The 12,104-nt window shown below is 44.3% G+C and overlaps 1 protein-coding gene across 3 annotated transcripts in view; it reads right to left on the bottom strand.

Annotated features, from left to right (window-relative positions):
• Positions 1–12,104, bottom strand: part of LOC110535646 (transcriptional repressor NF-X1) — a 30,403-nt gene that overhangs the window by 10,152 nt on the left and 8,147 nt on the right. For all 3 annotated transcript variants that reach the window (XR_005034621.2, XR_016484464.1, XM_036935379.2), the window contains exons 5-19: positions 9,195–9,300; positions 9,005–9,076; positions 6,980–7,119; positions 6,737–6,836; positions 6,333–6,550; positions 6,155–6,252; positions 2,735–2,765; positions 2,507–2,589; positions 2,205–2,313; positions 1,697–1,816; positions 1,469–1,548; positions 1,028–1,258; positions 671–744; positions 412–510; positions 283–324 (exon numbers count right to left, since the gene is read on the bottom strand). Coding sequence is in view for 1 of the 3 variants with exons in the window: in XM_036935379.2 (XP_036791274.2) it covers positions 283–324; positions 412–510; positions 671–744; positions 1,028–1,258; positions 1,469–1,548; positions 1,697–1,816; positions 2,205–2,313; positions 2,507–2,589; positions 2,735–2,765; positions 6,155–6,252; positions 6,333–6,550; positions 6,737–6,836; positions 6,980–7,119; positions 9,005–9,076; positions 9,195–9,300 (1,603 nt within the window). In the remaining 2 variants the exon portion in view is untranslated. The remainder of the gene's footprint in view (positions 1–282; positions 325–411; positions 511–670; positions 745–1,027; positions 1,259–1,468; positions 1,549–1,696; positions 1,817–2,204; positions 2,314–2,506; positions 2,590–2,734; positions 2,766–6,154; positions 6,253–6,332; positions 6,551–6,736; positions 6,837–6,979; positions 7,120–9,004; positions 9,077–9,194; positions 9,301–12,104) is intronic.

Here is a 12,104-nt window from a genome sequence, read left to right as displayed (position 1 = left end):
GCCCTAGTGAATCATGCACATGGGCTTGGCAGACACTTGCATTACAGGAATCGTAAGGATAAAGCACTTCACTGTTTGACCAAATCATGTTTTCAGGCAGCAAAAATGTTTTGAAACTTTTGAGTGAGGTGACCATGTAATGACTGTTAAGCTTGCGCCGATGCGACCAGTTAAGAATTGAATCTCGTACAGCCAAGTCAAAGGGTCGCAAAATGCGACTAAAATGATTGAGGTCTGGAGCCCTGCTGTGTGCGAGCGCACAACAGCTGTGCAAAAACTGACCTGTTCCTTTCCAGTGCAGCACACCCTTCGTCACACTCCAACCTGAGACGGAACACACACATTTTGTACAAGGTAAACAACTATGTTTTGTATGCTATAAGCTTTGAGTCAGGTTTGGTCCCATCTTACTTGGCCTGTTTCATCTCCTTCTTAGTGATTAGACCGATGTCTACAGAGTCACCCAGCTGCATGTCAGACAGCTTACTGGCCATGGCAATGGCAGCATACCTACAGCACAGGGACACATAATGGGAACCACTGGTTGGCACTGCATGCACAGTCAAGTTCGGAAAAGTGAACATGGAATAAGTGAAAACTCTGGTTTAGAGCACGCAAGTTAGTTGTTTGATTCTACTGTACAGGCACATAAGGGCACACGCGCGCACACCTCTGATGGGCACTGGCTGCCTCCGTGCACACTACCGTTTCCTTTCTCCGGCCGCAGTCACACTGTAGCGCCACCTGTGGGACAGACATGGAAACTCATGAAACCCTGGCCACAAGAAGAAGACTGCTGCTGTCCAACACGGCTGCCTGCATCTCCACGTCTGACCCATGTGCCCGAGTATTTGAAGAGCTACGGTCATTTTGGGGGAAATTTTCCACATATTTACAGTCAGAATGTCACCCTAAATGTAGTGCAATCTCTCTATAGCACAGGTGCCACATTTTTGATTTAATTAGCCTTTATTTAACCAGGATAAAATCCCTCGAGTCAGTTGGTTGAACATGAAACTTTTTGTACCTTGGCAGCGCAGGTGTTGCGCGGGCAACTGGTGCCCTTGTGGCAAGGGGCGTTGCAGGGGTGGCCACAGTCGGCACGGGGCAGCACACAGGGCTGGCGGCAGGCGCCTTTGGCCAGACATTCTCCCCGGTGGCAGATGCGGCGGCAGCGGTGGAGGTCACACAGCAGCACCTTGTTGCAGGTCAGACCACAGGAGATGTCCTGCAGGTGGCACGGAATGTTGCTCCTTCGCTGCGGGGGAAGGCTTTGGTGAAGTATCCCAAATAGCACCCTATTCCCTATACAGGACACTACTTTTGACTACAGCCCATAGGGCTCTGGTCAAACGGAGTGTACTATTTAGGGAATAGGGTGCCATTTAGGGCACACGCTATACTTTCAAAGGGAAGCCGGTTGAAGGTTAGATCAATGCAGCCAATAGGCTAAAATCAGGAAAGTTACCTCATGCTTTCCCATGCACCACTTCTGAGTGAGGTAAGTACAGGGTGGGCACTTCTCCTCACTGTGGCAATTATGGAACACTGAGGACATAGACAGTATGAGACGAGCCCGAAGAAATGTTTCATCCCAAATGGCACTAATATATATATATATATATATATATGACTTGCAGTCTTCCAGGTGAATTGTAGTGATTTCTTTGGTTCTAGAGGTAGCTTGATTCTTTACCTTGGTGGTCACACTTGTGCCTCCTGGTACACAGGTTCTTACACTCTAAGGGCTTGGTGCCACAGGCGATTGGGGGGAATAGGACAGTCCCCCCACAGTGGCACGCCAGCTCATCAAAACCTACACACAGGAAACAGGCAGGAAATCAGAGGGATGTGGCCTATGACAACCGGTCTGGCAGGTTACTTAGCTAATGGGGCCATGTGATCTCAATTATCAAGACACAGCATACTGTATCACACTAACACATGTCAATAGGAGACAGTGAAAATTAAGTGGAAGTTAAGATTCACCCTCACTGGTATAGTAAATGGACTTCCTACCCTGTGAAATAGGATGTGCTCTAGACTTAAGCAAGATAAGATATGGTGAGGAACATTGCCATTTGAACCAAAAAGAATCGCAAAGCCTGGATAAAATGACTCAGGCATCTGTGCATCTGCTGGCATGTGAACATCTGTTGGCAGTGCCACTGGGAGTAGCACTGGGAACGTTGACTGGTACTCACTGGTTTGCCAGCAGGGTTGGCAGTTCCCACGGTGACAGAGCTCTTGGCAGCGGTGGAGGCCACAGTTGAGCTTGTAGCCACAGACCAGAGAGCATGTGTGTTCCACACCCTATGGGGCGGGGACATATGTCAGTGTGACACCAGCTAGATAGTAGGCAGGCACATCTGGATGCCCTCTGTAGTGCCATCAATTCATTCCTAATAACTACTACCAAATTCATTCAGGTAACTAATGTATGACTTTTACTTCCTGACTGTGTTCTTTACAAACTGGGTGCCACACACTGCTTTCTGTCACTCACCACACAGCACAGCTCGCCACATTTGTGTCGGCCACAGGAGCGCTTCTTTAGGCAGCGCTTCTCACAGGTAAAAATCAGTCCATCTACAATTGGGAGGAAGGAAAGAGATTAAATTAAGAGGACATTATGACAATGGATGAGGCACTTAAGTACAAGAGAAATCTACTTTTAGTAAGTACAGTGGCAACACCCCCCCACCCCCCCCCAAAAGAATGAAACAAATCTTACCTTCATTCTGGATGGTTGCACAGGGAACATCCTGAAAACAAAGAGTTGGTCTTCAGGGGTTCTCTTTGGTAGAACAGAATTACACCTCCATTTGCAACAGTGCGCATATACAGAACTATTGAATTTGGCGCTGGAGATGGCTGCCGTTTTACAATTCCTTAACCAATTGTGTTATTGTGCGTGTTTTTTCCCGTTATTTGTAACTTATTTTGTACGTAATGTTTCTGCCACCGTGTCTTATGACCAAAAAGAGCTTCTAGATACCAGGACAGCGATTACTCACCCTGTACTGAAGGAATACCTTTTCTTTAACGAGTCAGACAGGAAAGATTTACTTCAGCCGCCCGACAAGACCCTCATCCCCGTCATTCGCAGGAGAGACAAATATCTGGGACCAAGGTCCAGGTGCCTTGTAAGGATCCGGCAGCGAGCGGGTAATCTCCCTTTACCATCGGTCCTATTAGCCAACGTACAATCAATGGAAATTAAAATAGACGAACTACAATCACGTATGTCCTACCAACAGGACATTAAAAACGAATATCTTATGTTTCACGGAGTCGTGGTTGAACGACAACATGAATAAAATACAGCAGGCGGGTTTTAAGCTTTTTCGGCAGGAAAGAACAGCGGCCTCTGGTAAGACAAGAGCTGGCTGTCTATGTATATTGTAACAGCTGGTGCACTAAATCTAAGGAAGTCTCAAGGTTTTGCTCACCTGAGGTAAAGTAACTCATGATAAGCTGTAGACCACACTAGTCACCAAGAGAGTTTTCATCTAAATTCTTGAAAGCTGTCTATTTACCAACACAAACTGATGCTGGCACAAAGATCACTGAGCTGTATACCGCCATAAGCAAACAGGAAAACGCTCATCCAGAGGCGGCGCTCCTGGTAGCCGGGGACTTTAATGCATGTACACTTAAATCAGTTTTACCAAATTTCTATCAGCATGTTAAATGTGCAACCAGAGGTGGAGGTGGGGAGAAAAAAAAAACAAAAAAAAAAACACTCTAGACCACCTTCACTCCACACAAACTCTTCCTCGCCCTCCATTTGGCAAATATGACCATACTTCTATCCTCCTGACTCCTGCTTACAAGCAAAAACTAAAGCAGGAAGCACCAGTGACTCGGTCAATAAGAAAGTGGTCAGATGAAGCAGATGCTATAGGACTGTTTTGCTAGCACAGACTAAAATATTCAGGGATTATTCCGATGGCATTGAGGAGTACACCACATCAGTCACTGGCTTCATCAATAAGTGCATTGATGACGTTGTCTCCACAGTGACCGTACGGCCATACCCAAACTAGAAGCCATGGATTACAGGCAACATCCGCACTGAGCTAAAGGATAGAGCTGCCGCTTTCAAGGAGCGGGACTAACCTGGCAGTTTATAAGAAATCCCGCTATGCCCTCCGACGAACCATCAAACAGGCAAAGGGTCAATACAGGACTAAGATCGAATCGTACTACACCGGCTCCGACACTTGTCGGAGGTGGCAAGGCTTGCTAACTATTACAGACTACAAAAGGAAGCACAGTCGCGAGCTGCCCATTGACACAAGCCTACCAGATGAGCTAAATTACTTTATGCTCACTTCTAGGAAAGTGACACTGAAACACGCATGAGAGCATCAGCTGTTCCGGACGACTGTGTGATCACGCTCTCTGTTGCCGATGTGAGCAAGACCTTTAAACAGGTCAACATTCACAAGGCAGCAGCGCCAGACGGATTACCAGGACGTGCACTCCGAGCATGTGCTGACCAACTGGTAATTGTCTTCACTGATATTTTCCACCTGAGTCTGTAATACCAACATACAGACCACCATAGTGTCTGTGCCCAAGAACACTAAGGTAACCTGCCTAAATGAGTACTGACCCGTAGCACTCACATCTGTAGCCATGAAGTGCTTTGAAAGATTGGTCATGGCTCACATCAACACCATTATCCCAGAAACCCTAGACCCACTCCCAATCTGCATACCGCACCAACAGATCCACAGATGATGCAATCTATTGCACTCCAAGCTGCCCTTTCCCACCTGGACAAAAGGAACACCTATGTGAGAATGCTATTCATTGACTACAGCTCAGCGTTCAACACCATAGTACTCAAAGCGCATCACTAAGCTAAGGACCCTGTGACTAAACACCTCCCTCTGCAACTGGATCCTGGACTTCCTGACCGGTCACCCCCAGGTGGTAAGGGTAGGTAAGAACACGTCCACCACGCTGATCCTCAACACAGGGGCCCCTCAGGGGTGCGTGCTCAGTCACCTCCTGTACTCCCTGTTCACTCATGACTGCATGGCCAGGCACGACGCCAACACCATCATTAAGTTTGCTGATGACACAATAGTGGTAGGCCTGATCACCGACAATGATGAGACGGCCTATAGGGAGGTGGTCAGAGACCTGGCCATGTGGTGCCAGGACAACAACCTCTCCCTCAATGTGATCAAGACAAAGGAGTTGATTGTGTACTACAGGAAAAAGACAGAATGGGAGAGTGCTCATCGACGGGGCTGTAGTAGAGCAGGTTGAGAGCTTCAAGTTCCTTGGTGTTCACGTCAACAAACTATCATGGTCTAAGCACATTAAGACAGTCGTGAAGAGGGCACAACAAAACCTATTCCCCCTCAGGAGACTGAAAAGATTTGGGGTCCTATGATCCTCAATAGGTTCTACGACTGCACCATCAAGAGCATCCTGACTGGTTGCATCACAGCCTGGTAGGGCAACTGCTCGGCCCCGCAAGGCACTACAGAGGGTAGTGCGTATGGCCGAGTACATCACCGGGGCCAAGCTTCCTGCCATCCAGGACCTCTATACCAGGCTGTGTCAGAGGAAAGCCCAAAAAACTGTCAAAGACTCCAGCCACCCTAGTCATTGACTGTTCTCTCTTCTACCGCACAGCAAGCGGTACTGGAGTGCCAAGTCTAGGTCCAAGAGGCTTCTTAACTTCTACACCCAAGCCATAAGACTCCTGAACAGCTAATCAAAGGGTTACCCAGACCCCTCTTTTACTCTGCTGCTACTCTGTTTATTATCTATGCAGTCACTAACTCTACCTACATGTACATATTACTTCAACAACCTCAACTAACCAGTGCCCCCGCACATCAACGCTGTACCGGTACCCCCTGTATATAGCCTCACTATTGTTTTTTTACTGCTGTTTAATTATTTGTTACTTTTATTTTTTATTTTTTTTACTTAACTATTTTTTCTTAAAACTTCGTAAAGTATTCTTGGTTAAGGGCTTGTAAGTAAGCATTTCACTGTAAGGTCTACACCGGTTGTATTCAGTGCATGTGACAAATACAATTTGATTACATTTGAAGACTTTCCCTCACGATACAAGCATGATACAAACACCATATATGTACAGTACTCCTTTTTGGGGACTAACATTGATCTTCGAACCACATCTGCATTTGATGGTGGAGGTGAGTGTGCAGGGGCCACAGCAGCCCTCGTGGCACAGCTTCTCACAGATGTGGATGGTCTCTGTAATGACATGGGAGAACAAGTCAACACATTTAAATCCCATAGAAAGATCATACCTGTGGACACACTGTCGGTCTTACCATTGGATCCACAGGGCAGGGGCTTGTTGCAGGTCTTGCCACAGGAAGGGATGGGGTCAGAGCAGCTGCGGCGCTCAGGGTAGCCCAGCTCCAGGAGCTTGGCCAAGGCCGTCTGCCCACAGGGGCAATTCCTCACCAGCCTGGGGGAGCGTGGGCACGGCTGGCACGGCCCACGGTGGCACACCTGCTTGCATCGGTGGGCCTCACAGTCCAACATCCTGGGAGCGAGAAAATCTTGCGAATCAGAAAATCAATCAATAATATACAAGGCATGATTGGAGCAAGGAAAAGGATGCTCCGCAAATCTGGCTAAGACATTACTGACTAATCTTCAGGCGGAAAGAGATCATATTCTCAAAGTAGCAAACTAAAAAGTTACTTTCTATCTGCTGGTTAGAACGTACTTGCCACATGCTTTCTGACAGGAGAAGTGTCCAGAGCCGTCAAAGCAGTCTTTATCCGTCCCACACAGCACCTCCCGATAGACAACGCCACAGAAGCACACTGCAATAGCACGTCAGCAGGTCAAAGGTTAAGAAAAACAGGAGACTGCATCAGTGTAACGCATTACCACAGCTAAGAGATTGAGACCAGGACAAAGTCATCGCTATTTTTTAGATTATGTGGAACTTCTTGTAGTATCTCACCTTGCTGGACCTGTAGTTGGCACGGCTGGCACAGTCCGCTGTGGCACGCCTGGGTGCAGGTGTGTTCGGTACAGTTGAGGATCAAGTCACACTGCTTGTCACAGTGGATGGCAGTGGCCTGGCCACACCGCATTGGCTGACTGCAGAGAGAAGTACGGATGTATTTTACTGTGAGTGTTTGGGCTGAGGTGCAAAGTTTTTCCTATACCAATTGTTAAACCTTAGTAATAGTGACACAGAAATGACGAACATTTGGCAGCCTAAGCTAAGGTACAGTTGAAGGCTGAAGTTTACATACACTTGGTTGGAGTCATTAAAACTCATTTTTTAACAACTCCAAAGTTCACAAACTGTAGTGTTTGCAAGTTGGTTAGGACATCTACTTTGTGCATGACAAGGCATTTTTCCAACAATTGTTTGCAGACAGATTATTTCACTGGATCACAATTCCAGTGAGTCAGAAGTTTACATACACTAAGTTGACTGTGCCTTTAAACAGCTTGGAAAATTCCAGAAAATTATGTCATGGCTATAGAAGCTTCCGATAGGCTAATTGACATCATTTGAGTCAATTGGAGGTGTACCTGTGGATGTATTTCAAAGCATACCTTCAAACTCAAGTGCCTCTTTGCTTGACAGTATGGGGAAATCAAAAGAAATCAGCCAAGACCTCAAAATACATTTTAGACCTCCACAAGTCTGGTTCATCCTTGGGAGCAATTTCCAAACACCTGAAGGTACCACGTTCATCTGTACAAACAATAGTACGCAAGAATAAACACTATGGGACCACACAGCCATCTGACCTCTCAGGTAGGAGAAGTGTTCTGTCTCCTAGAGATGAACGTGTTTTGGTGCGAAAAGTGCAAATCAATCCCAGAACAGCAAAGGACCTTGTGAAGATGCTGGAGGAAACAGGTACAAAGGTATCTATATTCACAGTAAAACGAGTCCTATATTGACATAACCTGAAAGGCCGCTCAGCAAGGAAGAAGCCACTGCTCCAAAACCGCCATAAAAAAAGCCAGACTACGGTTTGCAACTGCACATGGGAACAAAGATCGTACTTTTTGGAGAAATGTCCTCTGGTCTGATGAAACAAAGATGGCCATAATGGCCATAAAGACCATCGTTATGTTTGAAGGAAAAAGGGGGATGCTTGCAAGTCGATGAACACCATCCCAAACGTGAAGCACGGGGGTGGCAGCATCATGTTGTGGGGTGCTTTGCTGCAGGAGGGACTGGTGCACTTCACAAAATAGATGGCATCAAGCGGGAGTAAAATTATGTGGATATATTGAAGCAACATCTCAAGACATCAGTCAGGAAGTTAAAGCTTGGTCGCAAATGGGTCTTCCAAATGGACAATGACCCCAAGCATACTTCCAAAGTTGTGGAAAATGGCTTAAGGACAACAAAGTCTAGGTATTGGAGTGGCCATCACAAAGCCCTGACCTCAATCCTATAGAACATTTGTGAGCAGAACTGAAAAAGCATGTGCGAGCAAGGAGGCCTACAAACCTGACTCAGTTACACCAGCTCTGTCAGGAGGAAGGGGCCAAAACTCACCCAACATATTGTGGGGAGGTTGTGGAAGGCTATCTGAAGCATTTGACCCAAGTTAAACAATTTAAAGGCAACGCTACCAAATACTAATTGAGTTTTTGTGAACTTCTGACCCACTGGGAATATGATGAAAGAAATAAAAGCTTAAATAAATAATTCTCTATTATTCTGACATTTCACATTCTTAAAACAAAGTGACTGACATAAATAAGACAGGAAATTATTTACATGGATTAAATGTGAGGAATTGTGAAAAACTGAGTTTAAATGTATTTGGCTAAGGTGTATGTAAACTTCCAACTTCAAATGTATGTAAATAAACAGTGGGTAAGTTATTACAATGTAGTTTTGTCCAAGTCCCAAAAGGTACCCTATTCCCTATATAGTGCACTACTTTTGACCAGATCCCTATGGGCCCATTTTGGGACGCAAACATGAGGTCAAGAGGATATACACTACCTGGTTCTTCCACAGATGCAGGCTTTGGTGACAAAGGCAGGACACTGTGGACAAGGTCCGGGGTGACACAAGCTGCAGAGAGAACCACAGAGGCGACACAATCAAGACAACCACTTCATGTTGTTGAACCACAGATTGTTATGTGGTGGTGGGATGAGGTTCGTTATGTATGGGTTGGGTTGTGTCTCACATGTTACAGGGGTGCTTGCAGTCTGCTCCGCTCCTCTTCTTCCCACACATATCTCCACAGCTGTGTGGGATCTCGCTACGCTGGAACTCCGGGTTGGTCACTTTGCCTGTCAATCACACCAGAATAAGGAAACAGTACAGAGAAAGAACTCTGGACAAGGAAATGTATTTCTACTACTTGTTTATTTTATCAGTTCAGTATCATTAAGATGATTATTTGTTTTGTACCATGGCATTGTTGAATACTCTTGATTGTCTTGAAGGGCATTCTAGAGCAGTGGTTCTCAACTGGTTTTGCCTTGGGACCCAAACTGAACCACGTTGTCTCAGTCATGAACCAATATTCGCATTGCGAAAAATAATCAATATACAATCTGGAAAACTATTTTTAATGCTGTATTGAAACTAAATGTAGAAATTATAAAACAAGGGACCAACATGCCCACCTCTAATTGTCAATAAATACATTTTGCCCATACTCTTGATGAAGAATGTTAAACTCACTGGTATGAGACCACTAAATCAACCAAAAAAGCACTACTAATAGCTCTATTGAAAATATATTTTTTTCTGGAATTAAATAATATTTAAAAAATGTAAGTTCATGATCTTTTCTACACACTTTCTACCTGGTTTAACTTGTTTAAGTTCAGACCTGAGTATTTGTTAATACATTCGTTTATATTTATTATTACTTTTACTTAGACACCTGCGACCCATTCAAAAACTCACTTGGGTCGCAACCCACAAGTTCAGAATCGCTGTTCTAGAGCGTGCATTATTTCCTTGTAATGCATGGTAGAATTAAATGGCTATGAAGTGCATTCTTACATGTTCTATGTTTGAGCAGCTTTTGAAAGCAAAAGTTGAATTGAAAACATTCATTGTTGAATTCGATTTTTATAATATCAAGCTAGGATTGATGGTTTGGTTAGCTAAACTAGCAAGTCTGTTTGGTTACCAAGGCAACTATTATCATAGCTATCTAGTACACTTGCAAGCTTCTTCAGTGGATGTTGAACACATTTCTAATATGTTAAATCATAGCCTGGGATAACATGTAAACGGTCTCTGGAAAATAATGCAGCGCCACGGAAGGTGCAACTCCACGCATTAGCCATTGTATTATACCGTAGGGAATTACACAACGGGTGGATCTAATCCTGAATGCTGATTGGTTAAAGACCTCCCATTCCAGGCAGTGTCTATTCCACAAATTACCACCGGCTAAATCTATGACGTTAAAATGACTATTTAATCTGTTCCATCTGACTGCGCAATCCACGGTCTCATCAGCCCAACCAGGCAATTTATAAACTTGATCCCCACTATAGAAATGTATGTAGACATTCTTACATTTCTTTTAGACTAACATTTAGTTTTCAACAGCGGAGATTTGTCGAAACCTTGCGGTCGGTCTCTACGACATTTGAATAATTGTTTCAAAATTCAAATGCAATCCCCAGCTGTTCCATAGTAAAGAACGCATCAGGAGTTGGGATGAAACAAGCAGACAGCATTTCTCAGCCAGTCAAAATCATGAATCAGCTGGCATCATTTATGGATATATACAAAGAAATGTCCATTGAAAAAAGGTCAAAGTGCATCCAGTTTGCAGTCTTTCCAGCTTTAGTTTGAAGTGATTGTGATAGCTGTGTTGTTGGCTAGCTCCTTTGAACAACAGTGTCCTGACGGGAGAGCGAAATTGCACCTCATAAGCTCATTATTATGGATGTATCAAAATAAATGTCTCTGGAAAACAGCTTGAGCAAATGCAGCTACTTTGCTGTTATTCTGGCTGCACTTTTTGACGTGACTAAGTTAGCTACAGTTGGCTGGCTAGCAAGCAAGCAAGCAAGGGATAAGAACATTGCCAGTCAGTATGGCAATGGAACATTTAGAACAAACGTTACAGAACAAAAAGTCTGCACGACTGGGTTACGTCTCTAGCAACCGAACTGATAGAACGAACAACTAGGACTGATAGAACGAACAACTAGGACTGCAACTAGGGCTGTGGAGGTCACAAAATTGTCAGTCGGTGAATGTCAAGCAAATAATGGTCGGTCTCACGGTAATTTACCATTAACATAAACACATTTAGTATCCCCTGGCAAACCACACATTTTAAAAAGTAATAAATCCATGTAATATAGCCTAGGTCCTGATGTGCCAAATGGCTGTGGAAAACACTTTTATTTAGCAGATAAGATTTGTTTACAATTAAATCATAGCCTGGGATAACATGTAATTTCGTGGCATTATTTTATAGTATGAAGAATACAATTGAACAAAGCAAAATAAAATTTACATTTTCTCCAAAGGATTTGAGGGAGTGCGCACATGCATCTATTCTGTGTTGAGATGTTAACAAAGAAATAGGTACTCCCATATGCTTAATTTAGAGTTATTAACTGTAGTTCTACAAACATACAAAAGATGTTCTACTAAGCTCTGCTTAGTTTTTTGCTCAGGCTGTACACACTCCAATTGTCCCTCATTCACAATTTGACAAGCGCTTGATAATGCCTTGAATTTCCCGGCGGCATCCCCTTTTGTGGGCCGTAATCGGGGACACAACTGGGCGCTGACTAAAACAAGATGAGTAGTCCTAACAAACAGCGAAAGCACTTGCTTATGTCAATCTACTATCCCCCATAGTACAAAATTATTATTATTATATTCTGTGCCAGAAATAAATATTCCAAACAGTCTGGGACAGTTGATGATGCGATAGATCCCAAATTAATACAACCACTAGCATGGAAGAAAACGTTTTTAGGCAATGAGGCTGACGCAACGGATAAGAAAGTTTAGCTTAACATGTTGATAGCCTAATAGTTTATTTCTTCACATTATAAGCGCAGTAATGCGCACATGGTAGTAGGCTATAAGCGCAAATGTTCCATTT

The sequence above is a fragment of the Oncorhynchus mykiss genome, chromosome 11 (assembly GCF_057628025.1).
Source record: "Oncorhynchus mykiss isolate SJ-2025 chromosome 11, ASM5762802v1, whole genome shotgun sequence".
Lineage (NCBI taxonomy): Eukaryota > Metazoa > Chordata > Actinopteri > Salmoniformes > Salmonidae > Oncorhynchus > Oncorhynchus mykiss.
Note: the sequence above shows the minus strand (reverse complement) of the source record. Positions and strands in the feature narration are given on the sequence as shown.